The 23,493-nt window shown below is 42.0% G+C and overlaps 2 protein-coding genes across 2 annotated transcripts; one reads left to right on the forward strand and one right to left on the reverse strand.

The window, feature by feature from the left end:
- The first annotated feature begins 366 nt into the window (after positions 1-366).
- adgrg3 (adhesion G protein-coupled receptor G3) lies at positions 367-16,848 on the forward strand. The gene is made up of 13 exons (XM_083921481.1): positions 367-440; positions 524-637; positions 762-816; positions 3,791-3,884; positions 4,156-4,281; positions 4,702-4,866; positions 4,955-5,009; positions 6,265-6,356; positions 6,623-6,741; positions 12,134-12,414; positions 15,824-15,926; positions 16,057-16,382; positions 16,473-16,848. The coding sequence occupies exons 1-13, from the start codon at positions 383-385 to the stop codon at positions 16,586-16,588; spliced, it is 1,704 nt and encodes a 567-aa protein (XP_083777607.1). The 5' UTR covers positions 367-382; the 3' UTR covers positions 16,589-16,848.
- Positions 16,849-21,137: 4,289 nt separating this feature from the next.
- LOC310948221 (nuclear factor 7, ovary-like) lies at positions 21,138-22,763 on the reverse strand (the record flags this gene model as incomplete). Its single annotated transcript, XM_083915267.1, has 1 exon — positions 21,138-22,763. The coding sequence occupies one exon, from the start codon at positions 22,761-22,763 to the stop codon at positions 21,138-21,140; it is 1,626 nt and encodes a 541-aa protein (XP_083771393.1).
- Positions 22,764-23,493: the final 730 nt, after the last annotated feature.

Consider the following 23,493-nt stretch of genomic DNA (forward strand, 5'->3'; position numbering starts at 1 on the left):
ATAGTTTCTTTTGCTTCTCTCAGTGATAATTCAGTTCTAGTAATCTATAGACCTTTTTAAATGTCCCAAAACAGTCCTAGTTTATTTCCTGTTGCAGTGTATGTGAATGACATTAGCTGACAGGAAGTTACCAAGGACCAAGACTGTTTCTGAGAAATGGATAAGGTCTATACACAACAGTGTGACATTCTACTCTTTCGTGAGCATATCAGTGAGATTTCCTTAAAATACTTGACTTCTTGCTCATATGAGGAGTCCTCCCCCGCCCCGCCACTACCATGTGACGAATGCAGATGTGAAACTCCCTGCTCATTCATCACGCAAACACCCCTGTGCGTAGAACTGTCACATCACACAGGCGTTTCAGGAGCAGTGAGACACGATGTGGATTACTCTTTATCTAGTGATACTTGTGGGGTTTTCTCCAACCCAAGCTGGTGGTGAGTTTTGCACATGTCTATTGTGTATTTTCTGGTTATTGTGCTTATAAAGTGAGTACCATTTTAACTGTTAATATATTAAGGTCGCGAATTTCCAAACCGAGAGAAAAATAAAGTCACTCATGGTGCTCTGCTACCCGGCGGTAGGGACTCTTACCCAACCAGTTGTGCAACACTAAAACCCACAGTTTCCCTAAGTAAGTGTTGATCAAAGTCTGCCTGCATGTCCCTTCTAAGCTTTTTCATATCTTATATCCTTGTACTGTGTATTGTACTGTGTTTAACTCCTTTGCTTTCTTGCTTTCTCTGCCACTCTGACAGACTTCTGTGAAAATGTCCTCCACGAGTGTCAACAAAGTGATATACCCTGGACCAGGTAACTCATACTCATTCGTACTGAGCTGATACTGTAGACTTGGATCTCTTTTTGAATTCTCTTACACTAACAGATAACTGGGGTTGTTCCCGGCTGTCTCATTTGTGCTGGGATGTCTAGCAAGCTGTTGAGTATTAATTCCATATCCAGCAACTAGTGGAACATTTGTTCAACCAGTGACACCGGGCAGCCTACTAGTAGCACCATGGTCCAAACTAGTAAGCTAGGTAAAGCACTTGTGATCCTGTGGACCGAATTAGAAACTCTAAAAGTCACACAAGTTAACTAGTGAGCTGCAAAAGCTCACATGTTAACCAGTAAACATGGATTCAGCTTAGTAGCTTACTAGTGAGCTACATTTCTCTGCACTAGTTAAAGTGTCATCCCATGGTTTTTGGCTATTATATACATCAAATAAACCATCAAGACAGTTTTTTTTCGTTCATCAAGTGTGGCGAGCGGAGGGAGGACACAAGACACAGTAACGCCAAATTGCCTGTGTTCAACGGGTAGGACTGCAACAACGCCACCATGGGACTTTCACCCAAAGATTTAGCTCCGTCAATTGATCGTAGGACACGCAAGTAAGGTCACTCATTAGGCATGAGACGTGGTTCACAATCAAATACAGTTTTATTATTAAATGTTAAAACAATACATACAAGTTTATAAAATCAATTCAGCCTGAGGCTCGCTGGTGTGGGGGAAACTAGTGAGGGAAGGGGTCTAAACAAAATATAAGTCACCCGGGGACGTGACAACAACACTCACACACACACTTGGTGGATAACGAAAAGAACCCAGGGAAGCACAGCACACAGGGAAGGAAAGGACACCACCACCCCCGTCACCAGCACCACCACCACCATCGGCCTCTGCAAAGAAAACAAACAAAAGAATAGTCAGTGAAACAAAACTAGTATAAAAATGGACACTGGGCGAATTATGATTTAAACCAAACAGAATATATATTGCCCGGTATAATTAACAAAAAAACAAGTTAAGGGTTCAATACAAAACTAAACACATCCATGAAGGCACAAAAGCTAACAGTAACCTGGCCACGAACAGCCGGCAAGGCAGCGGCGAGGCAGCGGCGAGGCAGCGGCGAGGCAGCGGCGAGGCAGCGGCAAAGCAGCGGCAAAGCAGCGGCAAAGCAGCGGCGAAGCAGCGACAAAGATGGAGACAAAACAAAGCAGCAGCGGTCAGCTGATTGTGACTTCTCTTATATCACATGGATCGTTTGGCCCAATGGCCGTATCTCATCTAAAAAAAGATCACAAAGCATTATTAAAACGAGCCTACCATACCGGTTCCAAGTGCCGCAGTAAAACTACAACGTACCTGTTGGCCGGATCGAATACACACAGGGCAGTGAGAGAGGGAGAGACACATGCGGCTACCAGCATTTACCTGCAACCATGCTAACGTTAGCTTAAACATGTATCGACTAAGACCATGCAGACAGAGAGGACACTTATCACCGCAGCATAACGGGACCAGCGCACACCAAGCGGGGCACGTCAGCTCAGCCGCTCTGCAGCAAAACATACATGTTCTTTAAGAACAAAAGAGTCAACACCTGGCTACGTGGTAAGGACGAGCAGCATGCAATCCTACCTGCCGAGAGCCAAAACTTCCGGACCGGAGAAGCTGCCCTATTTATACTCCGTTCCGCCTACCATGGGTGGCTACCATTGGCCCTCACTTAATGACCAGATATAAATGCATTCTGCTGCTACAAAAGAGATATCCTGGAAAGTCGCTGACAGCCGGACCTGGCTAACACTGATTAGCTTGGGGAAGGGAAGACGGCTTTTTTAACCACTAAAACTGCTCAAAATAAGTTTGTGAACCCAGATTCTATTAAAAGTGTGTTTTTAAAGACTTACCTACTGGCCCCTGTTCCAGCTCCTCTCATATTGAATTCCATTCAAGTTGTTTACCAAAGTCACGAAGTTTACGTGTTTTGCTGGAATAAATCATCAATCGGCTCCTTCCTTTTGGATTGCATTTGGTAATCAACTTGAATGGACTTTACCACAAGAAGCTGGTACTGGGGCCAGTTGGTAGGTCTTTTAAAAAACTCTACGTTTGCTAACTACGTTGTTGGTGCTTAGTTTTATGTGTAAGGACTCTTATCATGCTACTGCAGAGGTTTGGTGTTATCTTGAGCAGTTTTAGTGCCTTCACCGTAATGCCTCAAGCTAATCAGTGTTAGCCACGTCCAGCTGTTAGCGACTCTCACAGATTTCTCCGTTTATAGTTCATACACTAAAACAACTGCATCGATGGCTTATTTGATGTATGTAAGTGAAGTTGAAAAATTTTAACTTTTCAAGCGACATTGCCTGAGGCTGTGGCGCGATAGCCAATCAGTGTTGAGATTGCGATAAGCGTCATCAAAGTTCTCTGTGAAACATCCAGGGGCTCACAGGCTCACCAAAGCAGTTGCAGTCCTTGGGGGAAACCAGACTGTTCCTATGGATATAATATAATGGATGTAACTATGGACTGAGGATGGCAGCAACGTGCCTTTAGGCATCTTTTCCTAACTAGCAGAAGTTCCCGAATCTGGTTGTCTCTGCAGTTAGACATTTTAGTTGGCATCTTACTGTAAATGATCCTTCTTTTTCACATTTGTTTGTTTGTTTGTTTTCTTCCGGCTTAGCACAAGCCACCGGCTTGCTGTGAAATCGCCAGATAATGAGCTGCTGTATTCACATATGGTCTCAGTCAGACATTTCACAGACTTTCTACAAAACAGCTGGAAGGGTAAAGCATGTTTAATGTCTGGTCTAACTGATTCAGACATTTGCCCTTCTACATACGGCTCCTCCAGCCTGAGTAATGTCTAAGTTCAGGGTTGCGGTGCATGTGTTAAGGGGTCTTTAGTTGTTTTGTTTGTTCACTTAAAATGAGCACTTATTCAAGTTTATGGAACTGTTCTGATTGCTGAAATATGTGTTGGTAGGTGTTATGAGGACAGAATTGGAAGCTGTAGACTGAGAGGCAGAGGAAGCCGGGGAGTGAACTTCATTCGCGTGATGAAGAGCTGGTCTCAGGAGGTGAGGTCATATTTTTTTGTTAACTGGCTCCCAGCACTTGTCTGACCTCCAACAATCTCAAGTTTTGTATGAAATCCACTAACAAATAAACCAAACAGGAGAAAAAATGTGTCAGTTGTCATCATCAAAGACATACATAAGTTTGTTACATCACAGTTTCCACTGAATTTTTTTTTTTTGAATAAAAATGAGCACTTAACATCATCATCAACAGGTTAATTACCGTAAATAAATCCTCATTTCCGTTTTGTGTGAACTTAATGGCTTTTAGGCTGAAGTGAGTCCCACTTCTGAACACAGGGTTCACATCCCATCCTCAGCCCTCCAGAGAAGCAGAGCAGGGTCCGAGGAGGAAGTTCTGCTGGTGGCCGCTGTGATCAACAGCACCTTTTTCAAGGTCATTATTATTCCAGTATAAATCACAATGGGGAGCACTCCGGGGGGCACTCCGGGGAATGTTCTGAGTATATTGGAACATTTTGCTTCACAACTGACACCACTGCAATAGAAAAAAACTAATTTGGGTATAACATAGAAAACAAACAAAATCTGTCTCCCATTATTGTCTATAGAGCACATAGAACTAGCAAATAGTTACTGTACGTGATCTGTATTTTCAGGAATGTTAATATTGATGGTTATTCTTTCCTATACGGAGCTAAAACACTTGTCTCGATGGATATAATTTTGGTTGTAGGAGAGAAAAGCATGTTCTTAAATATGAAGTGAACTTTATAACTTTATGAAATTCTTAATGAAGGTGGGGTTCTCCTCTAATGCCACTTGTCCCCACTGCCACTTCTATCTGTCATTGCAGCTGAGTCCTCCTCCAAGAAAAGGACTCAGGAGACTACTACCAGACCAGCCTGTCCACATGCAAGGCACTGTTATGGGGGGGTTAGTACTGGCAGTGAGAGCAGGGCACAATCCTGTCCAGAACCTTTCACAGCCCATCATGTTAACCTTCAAACACAACAAACAGGTAAAAGGACTCAACCAGCTGTGAAGGTATATCTCTGGAGAATCAATCTGCTTTCCTCTTACGTCGAACACACTTTTGTATGTTTCAGGTGGGAAAAGGAACGTGTGTGTTTTGGGAGGAATCAAAGCTGGATGATGGAACAGGTAGGCTATACATGCAATCTAAGAGTGTTTATTTTCTCTTATAGTTGTACTTAATAAGATTTTCATCCATTTAATTGTCTGTTAAGTACCTAGCTATCAAAGAGTGAGTTACAACAATGGGGATTGATCATATGATCCACTAATGAAAGCACTTCTACTTGCCTTTTTGCTGAGTATTACAATATCCGTGTCTGTGGCGACATTCGCAGGATAGATGTAAATAAGACACCATGTTGGTGACGGTGCTGACAGCGGTTGGTCTGCCAGCCATAGACAGAAAAAAAAAGGACGTAGCCTCTCCGTCGGGGCCCATTCTCTCAACTTGATCCAGTCATATTCGCCTCTGGGAGTCACCATCTTGTCAGAATTTGACTCCTACTCATTTCCTCTGACCAAAAAGAGCATTGATGTGATGTTGGGGGGAGGGAGATACATCTGTCTGGGTGATGTTTACTGAATTAGCCACATTAGCTCCACCACCCGGGAGCTAGGCTAACAGCACACGCTGCTAGATACACGGGAGTGGGAGTCAATGTTGAAATTATTTTCCGGGACCAGGAGCCTTTTTTTTGTAACGGGAACAGGATTTTTTTAGATTACACCGGCTTGGCGAGTCACGTAGTGGCACTCCTGTGTCAGTCCAGTGGAAACACACCGGCTACGGTAGTCAAGTGCAGGCAGCATTTATGATCTTTATTTAAACTGATATTCAACACAGTACCATGCTCATAGATTGTAAAACATCCACCCTCACGGACCAAATCCTCCCGGTGCTTTAGATTAGTATCTAGTGTATGTGTCATAGATAGTATAGGCTGTATTCAAGTCAGAGTGCAAGTGCGGCTACTTAATTAGCAAAACAAAGCTAACATTAACACAGTGTGTTCCTAAACCATCTGTTTTGGAAATCGGGAACTTCCAACTTGAGTCAGGCTTATAGTAAGGACAGAAGTGTAATAGGAACATATGTGTGTGTGTGTGTGTGTGGATTTAAAAGGGTAACATATAGGGGACATTGTGGAAGTAGAGAGATGACTGTGTTTCAATTCAAAAGTTGACAAAAGAGAAAAAAAAAAAGTTGATCACACACATAGTGACCATGAACGTGACAAGATGGAGGGCTCTGATAGAACAGGCTCGCCTGCAGTTACATCTTACTGCCACAGTGGCTGCTAGAAACAAGATATCTCAAATCTTATGGAGTACAACTTTAAATAAAAAGATGAACTCAGATTTCTGCATGTGTGTGTTTTAGGTCATTGGAGCACAGACGGTTGTGATATCAGTGACACTGGAACTGAATTTATTTGCAGCTGCAACCACCTGAGCTTCTTTGCTGTGCTTGTGGTAAATGAAATAAACGTCCATTCAACAACAGAAAATAACAGATATAAATATATCTGAATGTGAGCCACAAATGTTAGCAAGAAAACTGATCTCAGTTCTTTTGTGTTACCACACATTATCTCTTTGTAGCTAAACAATTAGTATAGGAAATGTACTTTATCGAGGCATAGGATGGTATTTATAAGACACAACTGAATCACAATATTTACTGAAGAGTTTTCCAGAGACTTCTGGTCTTAAACTACAAGTATTTTTTCCTGTTTCAGAACCCTGTATTATCAGTGGATGAAAGTAATGCTGTGAACCTGAGCTACATCACCTACATTGGATCAGCACTGTCCATCCTCTTCTCAATCATCAGCTTGATCATCTACATATGTCTACAGTGAGTGTTTTTGCACTTCAAACAGAGATGACAGTACTTTAATACATTAACGTTGGGTATGTGTTATTATTGTTTTAAATTTAACATCATAAAACACAAGTGCTAACTTAAGAGTTCAAATTAAATATGTATACCCCTTTAACATTTGCATGCATGAAATGTACAAATTGTCGTAGGGTGTGCAAAATTAAAGTTCAAAAGATGTATTGGGCCCTCCCTTCTTGTTCATGCCGTACTGACTGGCTGATTGACAGCGACTCACTGCGGCCCTGCACTACAATGCTGTTTAAGATCATTGCTCATATGGAGATAACCAGCTAATAACGCCAGCTAAAGTTAAAGTTACAGTTGATCAGCACCGCTTCCCCGCGGAAGCCAAGTCACCTGGTTAGTGTGAGCAGGGAGTATGGATTGGAAGCGAGGGGGTCATTTCTTGAACCTGTGTCACGTGTGCTACTGCATGGCCCTGCCTCGTAAGGTCCTGAGTGTATTGATTCCAGTGGGAAGTCAATGTGAACGTAGATTCAGATATTCCGTTGCATAGACAGGAACTGTATACCATTTCATTCCATGGATGCAGCCTGAAGTGCAGTAACTTGAGTATAGGGAATCTAACCATGGCGTTAACTAATGCTTTGCACTATAGCCGTCAGCTCTGTTAGTGCCGGGAGCGTACCTATGTTCCCCGCCTTTGTATGTGACCGGGGAACATAGGACACCATGATGACGTTATTTAGCGACTTCTAGTGATTTTAGGACAACCAGTAGCTACTTTCCTTATTGAGGCGTTGGAAACACAGGTTATCATTTCCCGTTCATCCACCCTCACTACCTTTGTGATCAGCTGTATGAGCATTGATATCCCATGAAAGCTCCACCCGTGTAGTGTGCAGTGCAGAATTAATCAGCCATTGGGAGCACTATTGCTGTTGTTATCTCATGGTTAGCTGTGCTAGCTGCCACTATTACAGCTCAGCCAGCTCTGTGTTTGCTTGTCACGTCAGAGGCAGGGGCAGTGTGCAGCCATTCCTGGCCCCGACTGCGAATGTGTTTCAAGTAGGCTAATTTAAAGTGTGCAAGTTCAGTTCCGATCTCTGCAAAGATGGATGTCATGGTTTGCTAAGGTTTATCATTGTCTGTGGTTGATCTAATCTCTATGTCAGGATGCAGGTTCAAAAGATGAAATAACAGAAGTCTCAATGAGAGCAAGGAAGTCAAGGCGTTGCTGGGTAGCATAGCCAGAGATGATGTACTGGCAGTTCCACAGGCCCCCTGTGACAAGGTGTTGGGTATGTGTGAAGCAGGTGGGATATATAAAGGTGGATATATTACAGTACTGTTGTAAAAGAGTGTGAGGTTTGTAGTATCTACGAGAAGACACATGAACAGGAATAGTACACAAATCAAAGTATAGCAAGAAGATGCCTCCCACGTAGATACAGCATGCATCTGAAAATCTCTAGAACTTTCTGAAACCAACAACCTAAAAATTAGAGCTCTCTTTCAAGCTCTCTTTATTCATTAACACAACTATCTCTGTCACTTTTTGTCTGTACAAAAATGCCAACCAATGGGGCGGCTGGTGGCACAGTGGTTAGAGCAGTCGCCCCATTTAAAGAGGCTGAAGGTCCTCGAGGCAGCGGCTGTGGGTTTGCCCCCCCCCCCCCCCCCCCCTCTCTCTCACCCCATTTCCTGTATGTCCTATATAATAAAGGCTTGAAAAAACTGCCCAAAAAATAATCTTGAAAAAAAGCCAACCAATGACTGGAAAGACAAAAGTGTCTCTCTTCATTCATCTCTTCATGCAACACAAATGACTGTAGTTCGTCTTGAGCATACCCCTACCTTTAAAGTAATATACCAGCAAAATGAAAGAAAGCAGAATCTTGACAACGGTCAGTTTGGCCCTGAAACCAGTCAGCAGCACAGATTGAACATAAAGTGTTAATACAAGGTTACACCACAATTGTTGGGGTGACATAAGTGGGAGTCCACTGGGCTCATAGGACAATGTTCAGGTGAATATACCAAGTCAGAAATGTCCAGATATACTAGCCTCGTGAGACTGTCCTGATCTCGCGAGCTCCATTGTATTTTACTCACAGATCAGTCTGGTAACTTGCAGCAGAGAAAATTTGGAGGTTGCCTAAGTGACCAAACCAATCAGCTTTGGTTTTGAGGCGCCTCGAAGTGTGACGCAACGAGAAGCGACTGTTCAGTGTAAACAAAGGTTGCTTCCGTGGATGAGATGAGCGTAGCTATTGAGCAGCCGCTCGCTGTTTTCTCTTGGATCCTTCTGTTGGAATATGGACCTAGCACCTGTAATTGGGCCTTTTATCCGTAATTCAAGTTACACATACAGGAGATATCCTTTACCGACATGTTGTTTACTTTGCCTTGATGCGCTGTTAGCTGTTAGTACGCCATACGCTTCGTTGACCTGACTGGTTGATGTGGCCTGTCTATCACTAACATAGGTGGTTATAGACAGATGATTCATCCAAAAAGCAACCGTTAATTTCGTCTCTTCCCAAAAGATCTCCAACCGAGAATTTCCAGATGGATATGCAGAGCAAATGCGAATTATGCGAATCAACTGATCTGGCGGAGTCAGATTACAGATATAATACTGTATCTGCTAAATATGGTAAATGGTAAATGGACTTTCGCCTTTCTAATCTTCTGACTACTCAAGGCGCTTTCACAGTGTTTGTCAATTCAATTCAATTCAATTCAATTTTATTTATAGTGTCGAATCATAACAAAGGTTATCTTAGGACACTTTACAGAGTAGGTAAAGACCACACTCAATGACTTATTTATGATTTACATAGACCGAACAATTCCTCTGTAGAGTACGGTGGCAACGAAAACCTTCCCTATAACAGGCAGGAACGTCAGACAGACCCAGCTCTGTAGAGGACGGCCATCTGTCTTGACCGGTTGGGGAGGAAGAAAAGGAGAGAGAAAGAGAGAAAAGACACACAGATGGACAGAGAGAGACAGACACACTTCCAGAGATGCAAGCAAAGCCTAACAGTAACTATAATAATATTTATAGTAATGTGAATATAACGTATATGTTAAGACAGTTAATACAACAGAATAGTAGAAACAAGCACAGCTAAGGTGACAGAATATGAAAATGATAATAATTATGGTGGCAAACATGATCAATGATGAGTAGTGGCAATAGCACCTACGATACAGCTACAAATTTTATAGTTTATTAAACTAGTGATAGTATATATGAGTAACAGTGATAATAGCAGCAGGAAGCGTCATGTAGGACCATGGCAGCAGGCACCACCACGATCAGCAGAGACCTGCGAGACGACAAAGCACAAACAGCTCCGGGGAAGAAGCTGAGTTAGTAACATGCATTGATGAGACATGAATGGTACAGACAGAGAGGAGAGAAGCTCAAGTATCAGGAAAAGTATTATCCCCCGGCAGACTAGGCCTATAGCAGCATAATTAAGCAGAATAAAGTCTCATCGTAAGCCCTAGCTGTAAGCTTTATCAAAAAGGAAAGTTTTAAGTTTACTCTTAAATAAGGGGACAGTGTCTGCCTCCCGAATAACATTTGGGAGTTTGTTCCACAGGAGAGGAGCTTGGTAGCTGAAGGCTCTGCCTCCACTTCTACTTTTGGAGACTCTAGGAACGACGAGTAGCCCTGCATTCTCAGAGCGCAGAGATATAATTGGGTGATGCGGTACTATGAGCTCTTTAAGATACGACGGAGCCTGACCAATAAGAGCTTTGTACGTAAGGAAAGGATTTTAAATTCTATTCTAGATTTTACAGGTAGCCAGTGCAGAGAAGCTAATACAGGAGAAATATGTTTTCTTCTATTTGTTTTAGTTAGTACACAGGCTGCAGCATTTTGGACCAACTGGAGACTCTTAACAGACTTATTGGAGCAGCCTGATAATAAGGAGTTGCAGTAGTCCAGCCTAGAAGTAACAAATGCATGGACTAGTTTTTCTGCATCTTTCTGAGACACAATGTTCCTAATTTTTGCAATATTACGCAGGTGAAAATATGCAGTCCTTGTTGTTAGTTTTATGTGAGAATCGAAGGACATATCCTGATCAAAAATAACACCCAGATTCCTTACTGTGGTGCTGGAGGACAACACAACATCATCCAGAGTAACAATGTCTTTAGCTATTGAGTTTCGGAGGCCTTCGGGGCCAAGTACAATAACTTCAGTTTTGTCTGAGTTTAACATCAGAAAATTGCAGGTCATCCAGCTTTTTATTTCCTTAACGCACATTTGAAGTTTATCTAACTGATGGGTTTCTTCTGGTTTGATCGACAAATATAATTGTGTATCATCAGCATAACAATGAAAATTTATGGAGTGCTTCCTTATAATATTTCCTAAGGGGAGCATATATAAGGTGAAAAGAATCGGTCCAAGGACAGAGCCCTGTGGGACTCCGTGACTAACTTAAGTGTGTATGGAGGATTTGTCATTAACATGTACAAACTGAGATCTATCTGAAAAATATGACTTAAACCAGCTCAGTGCGGTTCCTTTAATGCCGATCAGATGCTCTAGTCTCTGTAGCAGGATGTGATGGTCAATAGTGTCAGGCAGCACTAAGATCTAGTAAAACAAGTACAGAGACGAGTCCTTTGTCTAAAGCTATTAGAAGGTTGTTAGTAATTTTCACCAGTGCTGTCTCAGTGCTATGATTTGCTCTAAATCCTGCCTTGAAATCCTCAAATATCTCATTATTATGTAAAAAGTCACACAACTGATTGGCAACTAATTTCTCAAGGATCTTAGAGAGAAAAGGAAGGTTAGATATAGGTCTATAGTTGGCTAGTACCTCAGGATCAAGACTGGGCTTTTTAAGAAGAGGTTTAATTACAGCTACTTTAAAAGACTGTGGTACATGACCTGCTGATAAAGACATGTTAATCATATCTAATACAGGAGTGCTAATTAAAGGTAACACTTCTTTAAGTAACCTAGTTGGAATAGAGTCTAGGAGACAAGTAGAAGGTTTTGATGCTGAAATAGTAGCGGTTAATTTGTTAAGGTCGACTGTAGAAAAGCAGTCCAAGAATATATCAGGTTGTACAGGTTGTACTTGTTGTCACATTCACCCATTCACACAGACATTCACACTGTTTGCAGTTGACATCTACATACCATCTAATCTTACCATTCACACCACACTTAAACACCCATGCGCAGCACGGGGAGCAATTCGGGGTTCAGTGTCTTGCCCAAGGACACTTCGACATGTGGACCGGGGGAGGTGGGGATCAAACCACCGATCTCTCGAGTGGAGGTCGATCCACTCTCCCACTGAGCAACAGTGGCAGAGTGGATAGGCAATACAAAAATGATGATAATATACTGTTTTCCTTTCAGACGGCGGCGTCCAGAGAAGGCTGTTGGTGTGCATTTGCAGCTAACAGGAGCGCTGCTCTGCCTCCACCTCAGCTTCCTGCTGTGCAGCTTCTGGGTGTGGCAGCTGAATGAGACGGAGGAGGGCTGGGTTTGCCGGGGCCTGGGTCTCTTTTTACACTGGTCTCTGCTTGCCACCTTCACCTGGACAGCTCTGGAAGGATTCCATCTCTATCTTCTCCTAGTCCGAGTCTTTAACATCTATATCAGGAGATACCTGCTCAAACTCAGCCTGGTGGGATGGGGTGAGTGAAGTTTGGTGAGACAGTGTTTCTGTCAAATGCTAAAGGTGTATGAATCAGCTCTCTCTCAGCTCAAATAGAATTGAACTATTTATGATGAAAAAAAACTTAAATTATTATAGTTTTAAATGTGAGAATATTAGTGTAAATGCTTATGATAAACTGTGTGGTTAGTGTACATAGTTCCATGTTCATGTTTTCTCATTGTAATATGCACATTTTTATTATTGTTTTAATGTTCCAAGGCTTAGCCCAAGATGATTATGATTGGGTTAAAGAAATACAAACAAGTCTGAATGTTTTTTCTCCTATACTAGAATGTTAACGTGTACAGAGAGGCTTTTCTCCAGCACCGACACAGTGTTGTGGAGAGGTCCGACAGTGACAACTAGGCCTACTTATGTTGTACCATGCAATGTCATGAGGTCAGGATTACTATCTGGTCAAAACCGGCACCAGGGCCCCAGACCCCAAAGGCCTTTCAGTACATCCTTTTTGTGCCAGTTGGTTCGTGGTAATTTAATTTACTGAAACCTGTGCAGTGCCTGTTTGGAACGGGCCAACTAGTTGACTCCTGGGACTGGTGCTTGCAACATTGTCCAGAAGCACGCCCATTTTGGAGTGTGTGACCGTGCGGGAAAGGCAGATTGCTTGGCCCCCGAAAGCGTTGCTTGAACCCCTCATCCGATCACCTTCACACTTGACACTGCGCTCCCTCGGGTCCTTGGCTATACACCCACCAAGTGTGAAGTTGAGGGGATGAACAGTTCTTGAGGCATGTGAAGGACAGTAATACATGCACACATACAGATAGAGATTCCTTCCTTTAGGGTTAGGTGATGCTACGGTCAAAGTAACAGTTTCTGTCCTGGTCCAGAGATGTTCTCTATCCACTTTGGTGAAGATCAGTGTCTGAGACTTATGGTACAAAAGTTGCAAGCCAAAAGTGTGTAGCTATAGCACCATGCAATAGCTCTTTTGGCTACTTGAGAAGCAGGTACAAGCTGTAAACTGACATAATATTTTTACCTTATGTTGATATTGCAAAACCTTTTAGCAAACCGTTGCTTCTTTACACATCCAACAGATTCAGAAGAATTCTAACATAACCGTGTCACCAGTTGGACAGTTTCTGGCTAAATTCTATCAAACTTTCTGTCTAACCTGCAAATACAAATAATGGTGTAATGTTTTGAGTTAATTTATTGGTGTTGGACTAAAGTCTAACTTCTTATCTTTGTAACCAAATATCGTTTTAACGGCCTAATTTATCTTTTGTTTTCACAAGAGTGGTCAAAAGAACGCTATCACCGGTGAATTAAGCGTTTGTCCTCTCGGCCCTAGTCGGACACCCTGATCTCCTCGCCGTAAACACGTGGAGCTGCTGGTCGTCCACATTAACATCAATGTTGTTAAAACATCCGGGACCACACTTCAGTCCTTCACAATAAAATGACATGCTCTAACAGCTCCAAAACATAACGTAAAGTCTTCCTAATTTCCATTTTTAATATAAACCATTACCTGAGCGTCTTCCAAACGTTCTGACTGCTTTCTCTCTTGGTGAGGTCATATATCATAATAATATACTAATTTGACTGTGGCTTAGTGTGAGAGTGGGTCGGCCTCCATTCGAGAGATCAGCGGTTTGATCCCCACCTCCCCCGGTCCACATGTCAAAGTGTCCTTGGGTAAGATACTGAAACCCAAATGCTCCTCTTGCTGTGCATGGGTGTGTAACTGTGATGTGAATGATTAGATTAGATGGAATGTAGCTGTCCACTGCCATCTGTGTGAATGGATGAATGTGACAAGTCAGAAAACTAGCAAGGCGTTATATAAGTACAAGTCTATCTACCATGTATAAATATGAAACTTCACTTGTAGATTCTTAGCAGTGTGTTAATGAATTCTACTTGCACTTTCACCCAGTAAAAGCAACACGAAAGGTGTACAGACAAACAGTGTCCGACTTGTGATACAGTTTTGTTAGAATTAGTGGCATACAGTCACATTTCTGTCAACCTGAAAGAAATGATAATATTAATTTCTACTATTCTGCTAGTGTCTTTCCTTTTGCCCGCCTAGCATTTGGTGCTTGGCAAGTAGAGTATAGTCATTGAAACAGCTGCCTTGATGATGGAGGTGGTGAGAACTGAAACAGCAGTGGTGGGCTGTAAAACCACAACAATGAACTGAGAGACCCTAAAAAAACTCTATAGAGCCGAGAGGAAATGCTGCATTAAGAATCATCTCAGTGGGTTTGTCACTATGAGCGGCAACTTCTACATAAAATAGTCACAATTGTTAAAGTAAATGATACTGATCTGCTTAACTGCTTTAAGGCACATCCCAGTTAAATGTGTTTAAAGGACAAGGCTGCGCATATTCCACCTACAGCCCTCTTATGTGTTTCTTTTTGTCAACCCATCCCAAATGATCAAAACTGTCGCAATACTTTCAATAGCTCTCAACCCCACCCAACTACTTCCTAATGAAGACATAATAATTTCCTAAAACAGCTGGACACTGTTGTTTTTAGCAAACATTACCCAAACAGGACAAAGTGTAGCACACACGAAAAAGTAGCAATGCAATAAGAGGAAAAGAAGAAGTCCTCAGCAGATGTAAATAACAGAGGTTTCAAAACATTTAAAAACTGTATTGTGAATGTTTGGGTTTAGATCTGAAACTTAAAGGTTGAATATGTAGAACCTTTATTAAAAGCTATAATTTTTTTTAAATAATTCACTCACGGGGCCTTTTGAGGGGTACAGAATTAAAGTATTGATTTTTCAAAAAAATCATCTGAATTAATATTTTAAAAATGTTTTGACAGGTTTGACAATGACTTTCTGTCACGTTTGTTTACATTGTACCAGCCAATAGCGGCCGGCATTGCTGGTTGCCAGGGTTGTCTGTTGTTGGGTGCAGCTACTGTAGGCTGGCACTGGGTGAAATGGAGTTTGCCAGTCCTGCAGCTGCTTATTTGTCCCAGCAGCTGAGTGAGCGGAGACAGGCAAAAACCAGAGTCAATACAGGCCAAGCATTCACCCCATATACTGAGAGAAAGGAGTTCAACGGCATTAAAACGCACGCCCAAATGGCAACGTTGATACCTTGATCGGTATACTAACTTTCATAACGGTTGCTGTCAGTCAAACTCCTCTGCAATACTTGTTTTTCTGGTGCGACTTGCCGGAGGGGATGGTTTGACAAACTCTGCAACAAACCTGGCAACCCGACTGCTGGAATTAATTTTAGTCTATGATCTTGAGACACTAGATGGAGGTGTTCTGCTCATTCTCCAAATTCAACCTTTAATCTTTGAATCTGCTAAAACAATAATTTAGAAATGAGAAGAGATATGTCCTGTTGAAGTAACTTCTGCATCTGTCTTGTCTTTATGCAGGTGTTCCAACACTGATCGCAGTGGTTTGTGGGATTTCAGGTGTTTACGGCAAATACAGTCCGGAAGTGCGAGACGCCATCATGCACAATTCGACTGCGCAGATGTAAGACACCAAGTTTGGTTGTTATGATTGTAAATCATTCAACCACAGAGGAGGTTTGAATTCTTAGCAGATACAAACTGTGATTGTAATTGTGCGTGTTAATGATTATGATTTTTGTAATAACCTGCAGATGCTGGATAAGCAGCCGCTTCTCACACAGGCTTTTATTCAGCTACGTCACTACCGTGGCCTTCCCGTGCCTGGTGATACTGTGTAATTCCTGCATGCTGGGGCTGGTGGTGTTTAAGCTCTGGGGCCTGAGGGCGGGTGGTGGAGGTATTGGAAACAGCAGCGGCTGGAAGAAGATGAACAGAGAGAAAGGGATCAACATGTGGAAGGACTCTGCCACGGTACTGGGCCTCAGCTGTGTGCTGGGCTTACCTTGGGGGTTAGCGAGCACCACCTACATCTCCCTCCCTGGGATCTACATATTCACTATACTAAACTCCCTGCAGGGTCAGTTTGTGCATAATCCTCAGATAAAGTATCGACTTTGCTTTTATGATCTGCTGTAACAAATCACAGCCTTTCTTTTTCTTTTTTCAGGTGTATTCATGTTCCTGTGGTCCGTGGCTTTGACCTGCAAGTCTCGAGCTGACAATGACTCATCCGTCAGAGACCCTTCTTCTCAGAAAGTGATGACTACCAGTTTCAATAACTAATATTCACAACCACAACACAGGTTTATCCATTGCCTATATTAGGTGTTTACTGGCCTTTGGACTCCAGTCGTGTGCAGTTAAATGATAACTAACTGTGACTTAATCAGCTAATGTCTTGCAACTTCTTGAAATTAAAGTGTAATTATGGTGTAAAATCCTCCCATGTTCTTTTTTTGGCAATTACATACATTAAATAAGCCATCAAGACAGTGTTTTTCATGTATAAACTATTAAAAGAGAAATCCCGGACACTGATTAGCTTGGGGCATTACGGTGAAGGCCTTTTTTTTCAACCAATAATACTGCTGAAAATAACACCAAACCTCTGCAGAAGCATGAGAAGGGTCCTTACACATATAACTAAGCACCAACGGCTAGTTAGTGAACAGAGTTTATTAAAAGAGTGTTTAGAAAGACTTACTGACTGGTCGTCGTACCAGCTCCTCTCATACTAAAGTCCATTCAAGTGGATTAGCAAACGCAATCCAAGCGACTGTCCCCGATTTCTCCGTTAATAGTTGTTACATGAAAAAAACTGTCTCCATGGCTTATTTGATGTATGAAATTGCCAGAAAAGACCATGATATGATTTTACGCCAGAATTGCAACGACAAACGCACAAATGCACTGTAACCCTTTCTAATTATTTATCGTTGCTACACTTGTGATTTTTAGGTTTACAGTAATATTAGATATGGGCAGGCAAAGATTATGATAGTTATTGTCGCATAGATAAATATAAGTTTAAGGCTTAACGTTTGAGAAATACCTTACAGAAATCGTGCTGTGGCCCTGATGTCCAACACAGGCTCACAAAACAGTCTGACAAAAAGGACACAGTATGGACGAAAACAAGCCCGTTGACCATGACATCGTATTGTGTGGATTCTTTATAATACTAGACTATAAAAAATACTAGACTAGACCATAAAAACCTCCTGCTCCCATTCAAAGCACTCTGCAACCTAGCCCCTACCTATCTGTCTGATCTCCTCCAGGAGTACACCCCCTATGCTCATCCTCAGCTGCCCTTCTGACTAGTGGCTTGCACAGAAGGGCAGGGGCAAAAAGGGAAAAAAGGGCACACATAGTACTTCCAGGCCACAAGAGGGCACTTTAGCACGTTTTTTGACGCCCAAGAGGGCAATTAATTAGCCTTTTGGCTCCTAGAGGGCACTTTAGCATGCACATTTGACTCCTAGAGGGCACTTTAGCAAGTGTTTTGCCTCCCAAGAGGGCACTTAATTAGCGTTTTGGCTCCCAGAGGGCACTTAAAGCACGCATTTTGACCCGGAGGAGAGCATGTTTTTGCCACTGCTTCTGACCATCCCCACCTCAAAGCTCAGCACCATGGGTGCCAGGAATTCCCTGCCCCCACACGATCAACAATCCGACACCATCGCTGCCTTCAAAACCGACCTCAAAACTCACCTGTTCAAACTGGCCTACTCAATGCAATTACACTGGTCCTGTGCACTTTCCTTTTATCCTGTCCTTCTAATGTCTATTGTTTGCCTGTCTTTATTGATTGAAAGGTGCCCTCAAATAAAATGTATTATTATTATTATTAGTAGTAGTAGTAGTAGTATTCTGTATTAGGCCAGACAGTGTTATTTTCATAATAAACAGCCATAATGGTTTTCTGAGCTTTTCCATGGTATCTATAACTTGCTGTGTACTCTCCTTGGCATTTTTTACAGCATTCCCATGGAGATTTGTGTTCCCCATTCACGCCAGCTAGTTGCACTATTTTTCAAGCCACTTGATAATAGCATGCTATAAAATCTGGACATCATTTGGAGAAAACATGGCAGATGCCAAGGAAAAAAATATCTTCTCACTTCTGCCACCTAAAAAGAGACTGATTATTATTATGATTATTTTTAAATTACATGGGTAGGAATCTAGTGCAAACAGCATCACTAATCTTGAAAGCAATTTTTGTTATTCTTTGCTGGAGAAGAGTTCCCAGAATGAATGACTAGCTGATCTGAAATGAAATCTGCTTCATTTGAATCCACCCCATAATAATCTGGGCTATTAATCAAAGATGCCCAGCAATGCGGAGCAAATGTGGTATTCAACAATATTAGGCCAACGGAAGAACAATTCAATTCAGTTATATTAAACTTCTTTAGGGGATAGCATCACAGAACAACACCCCTGACAATGAAAGGGCAGACCAAACGATGGCGATATTTCCCCAGTAATAGAACTTTTGCTCCATGCGCTGGTCCAGGGGAGGGGAAATGACACAAAAGTGATGTTATTGTTGAAACCTAAACAATTTAAGGCTTTTGAGAAAACATTCTCAAACCCCCTCTGACCTCGTTGTAATTTCAAAAGTCACACCACGGTGGCCTGTGCCCACTAATCCATCCATGTTTACAGGTTTGCATGTGAAAGTGACAGCATGGTTCCTTAAGTCAGTTTCAACTGTTGTCTATTTGAATAGTGCTTTGTTCATTAGCATTCCTCCTTTGTTTCGTTTGCTTGGTGAAAACCCATTGTGTTCTCTGTTTTGTGAAATGTCAGTGTTTGCCTGGGGTTTTTGCTTTTGCCTTGTTGTTAACTGATATGTGGAGATTTCTGCTTTGTTGTTAGTATTTTAAATGTTACTTTGCAACTTAAACCTGTTCAGCTTGCACAAAAAAAACATCAGATTTAAGAGAAACCTTAGAAAAACCCACAAAGACCCAGAGGTGTTTACAGCCTTCGAGGGGGTTTATGTACAATAAAACAGTATTAAAAAGAAATAAGACGCATGCTTAAAAAATAAATGAATCTGCGAAGACAAAGTGCTGCTGGTGCAGATGCAACAGAATGCGATGGCAGATGAACGCCATCTGTTGGCTATCCGAGGTTCAATGTATTCATCGATAAAAATCATCATTCTGCAGATACGGTATGCCCTGACATCCAGCATTCATATCGTCCAAGATCATGCGGCTGGTGGGCATAAACCTTTCACCTCCTCGAGGAAAACAATTCCTCTGTGGGGTTAAAAGAATGGAGAGTAATGTGGCAGTAAAAGTGACACCTTCCTGGGATGAGCTGTAAACCACTCTGTGACTGGAAGAGAACAGTACAACACAGGGTCCCTTATTATCTCAGTTTTCTTTTGAGATGCAGCGAGATGTAGCAAATTAAGGTAATTCAAAATCAGTAACTGTGCATCATTGGGTAAATTAAACAGATTTAACAATAGTATTTGCAGAATGGATTGTCAATACACGGAGTGGTGTTTTGTGGTGTTTGAGTTTGAGTGAGAAAACAGTTGATGCGTTAGTCTTACTTACACATTTATGATTGTATTGATGTGTCTCCCATGGAATAACATGCAGAAGATTTCATAAGTATATCTGTAAGTCACTATTTACAACAATTAATCCTAGCATAAACAGAAAAACACTGTACATAAACCAAAAAAAACAAACACATTAATGCACCCAGAGCTTGAGGAACACCACTTCATGGCAGGCACCTCTATTGTAGCCCCCCGAGACCATCCTGATCTTGTGAGCTGGCGGAGTCAGGTTACTTCTATTGTGTAAACTACTCAAAAACCTCCCTATAGCCATCCATCCTCTGCATGCCCTGGGTCTCTAGTGTGTGTGGGTGTAAAGTTCCATTAGGCTGTGATTATCCTAGAGGTCACAACAGCTCATTTCATACAATTCAATGAACCCAAGTTTGAAAAAACCTCCACCACAGTGGATTGGTTACTATGGGAACATCATCACACATGAATACAGTTGGGCTCATTGAATCCTTAAGAGTCTCAGCTTTACAGTCAGACCCAGTTTATGCAACTCAAGACTGTTTATGGACCACAGTATGCAAGAATATTCAAATACACCATTTTAGAATAGGCCAGAAAAACACATTTGTACAGTATTAGAAAAACTCCATGTTTTTGCCCCAGACAACGTTAGATCATTATGAAGTGGGAGTGCAAGTAAACATAGAACAACCCCTGAAATCTGAAGGTTACACAAAGATTCAAGTTAAAATTTACTTCTATTCAAATAACCTAAAAAAAAAAAACAATTAGGTTTTGAATTTTTAAATTTTAAAAATGTGGACATAATCTTGTTTTTCTGTTGTCTATTTATGTAATAATTGGATGAATGACCATAAATTAGATTAGAATAGATTAGATTAGAACAGATTGAATTAGAATAGATTACACTACATTACATTAGAATAAATTACATTACATTATATTAGAATAGATTAGATTAGAATGCATAGGGTTAGGGTCATGAATATGATAAACGGCTAACCGGATGGATAGATGGCTTCATACATTTGAATTTGAAAGGAAACTGTGAACCCTGCATTATCACTCAAAACTAGTCTACTTTTTGCCAAACGTAAACTTGACCGAACCGACCAAAACATGTATGAAAATTGTATGATTTCAACAATATCCCCATACATATATTCAATACTGCTAACCGCCAGTTTAAAATGACAGTAAATCAAATGAGCACAATTTGGAACCCGATGGGGGTGGTGATGAGGGGGTGGTGCATCTGATAGGACTTCAACCACCTTTATGAACATCAGAGATCCTGAGGGGGGCAGAGTTATCACCCCTATCATTAAAACAGGGACTGAAGAATGGGTAGATTCTGTCGGTGAAAGAGCAACCGATGAAGGAATAAATAACATCTGCGGCATCAACGTCATAAAAGGAGACCAGACCCTCATCATAATCCACAAACACTCCCACCTTCTGAGGCTGCGATTTCAGAGAGAGGAGGACATCGGGGTCGGCGAGAGCTACGTACTCAGTTCCCTTCCTCAGCTGCAGAGTCCAGTAACCAGCCTCCGGGTGTGATGTGATTTCCCCTTTCCTGCTGGCCGACACACTGACCACTCCTAAATCCCATTTAGTTTTGCCTTTAACCTCCACCTCATAGTAGAATCGACCAGAAGAGAAGCTCTGCTTTCCCAAGACAATGACACAATATGAAAATCTCTCTGGGTTGTCTGGGAGGTTCCTCTCCGTATCGCTGTGACTGACTTGTTTCCCATTATCAGAGAGGATGAGTTTAGGATGTGCCGTGTCAGGATCAAGAGCCACATCCACCGCGTAATGCTGCACCCTCTTTAGCTCCGCTTCACGCAGCTTCTCCATCCGGTTGCTGAGCGTCTCTGCAAGTCGGGCCACGGCTCTGGCCACAGCTCCCTGATACGATGGCTGATGAAGCCTAACGCTGGTCCAGTCCTTAGTGGGTAGAGAGGCATTCAGGGCTGAAAAGCTTTGGATGAGCTGAAGGTAATCGTCGATGCGTGAGAGCTGCTTCACCTCTGCGTTTCTCTCCATCAACTCGGAGATCTCCTGATCCAGCTCTTGGATGAAGTCCCCAGCTTGTTTCTCTGTGGTTGTCTGTCTCTTTTGGATCTGTTCAATGAGCTCAGTCAGGCCTGTCTCGACAAACTGTGTCAGAGTGGTGAAGACCTGTACACCATCTGCTGTCTCTTTGTCTGCAGCTTCCTTGCTGAGCTTTGCTGACTGTCTAAACTCTTGTATCTTCAGCTGCCTCTCCTGGATCATCTGCTGAAATTCTACCTCTGCCTTCCCCAGTTCAGCCCTCTTTCCTTCACATTCTTCCTTCAGAGGGACAATGTCATGTGACACATGGTTTGACTCACTACAAAACTGACAGACGCACACTTTGTCAGTCTTGCAGAACAGCTCCATGAGTTCATCATGTTTCGCACATACCCTGTCTTCTAGGTTGTCCAGGGGCTCGTTCAGCTTATGTCTTTTTAGGCCGGACGTGGTCTGATGTCGCTCCAGGTGAGTCTCACAGTACGAGGCCAGACACACCAAGCAAGTCTTCATGGCCTTCTGTTTGATCCCGGTGCAGATGTCACAGGGAACCTCTCCAGGTTTGGCCTCTTTGGAGGCTTTCATTACAGCCGTCTGTCTGAACTGAGCAGCCACCTCACATATGAAAGTGTTGACATGCAACTCAGTACTTGTGTCAAAAAACTTTTTGCACATGGGACACTGACGTTTTCTATTGATTCTCCAGTTTTCAGTTATGCAGTTCTTGCAGAAGTTGTGTCCACATGGTATGGTGACAGGAGTGGTGAACACATCCAGGCAGATAGGGCACAGGAAGTGTTCTTCAGACAGCATACAGGCCCCAGCTGACATGTTAAACACACTGAGAGCAAAGGTGAAGATGGGAAATAACAACGTCAACACTTGATTCTTGAACACTTATTTAAAAAAAATATGACAGCGATAGTTCGGTTTTTCTTGAAGTGGCAGGAGTATTGTCACAAAGTTAAGCAATGAGGCGGAATGTATTTTAGTTTCCTAAAAAGGCCCATCAAAGAAACACTATATCTAGAATATTTCCATAATTTTAACTTGTTGTGGAACAGCCCAGTTTAAATTTCCTCTGGGGCAAATTAATCCTTATCTATGCTCTCATGGAAGCCAGATTTCTGTGACAAAAACAGTCATTTTACTTTACAGAAGAGAGTTAGTGGTCTACCTTTGCCTCAATTGGTTAGTTAATTTGTTAGTTTTGTTAGTCCCTAACCATTTAAAACACCAAGTAAAAAAAATAACACAGACTAACCTGTGTTCTGTGAGGTAAAATTATATCTTTTTTTGGTCGATGGAGGCTTTGAGAGAGCATAGCCATCAGTTCCACCCATGTAAACTTATACAAGGCCGTGTGACGCAGGGTTAAGTTGTAAAAATATTCTAAATATATACAGTAGTAGCCTACACTAAGGATGTAATGATGCATTGACAAATGGATACAAATGTGTAACAATTCAAATCGGTTGAGATGAAAGGTTATTCTTTCACTTTATCTAAAAGGTTTCAATACATTCCTGTCAGTGTTTCTCTTATAGTCAGTTTGATTTTT

This window comes from Echiichthys vipera (assembly GCF_963691815.1).
Source record: "Echiichthys vipera genome assembly, chromosome: 1".
Classification (NCBI taxonomy): domain Eukaryota; kingdom Metazoa; phylum Chordata; class Actinopteri; order Perciformes; family Trachinidae; genus Echiichthys; species Echiichthys vipera.

Bases quoted from the DNA above. Each gene is read 5' to 3' on its own strand.
- adgrg3 (XM_083921481.1), top strand. From the start codon at position 383: ATGTGGATTACTCTTTATCTAGTGATACTTGTGGGGTTTTCTCCAACC. The intron at 3,885-4,155 runs GTGAGGTCATAT...AATGGCTTTTAG, and splicing joins TGAAGAGCTGGTCTCAGGAG to GCTGAAGTGAGTCCCACTTC. The intron at 4,282-4,701 runs GTCATTATTATT...CTGTCATTGCAG, and splicing joins TCAACAGCACCTTTTTCAAG to CTGAGTCCTCCTCCAAGAAA.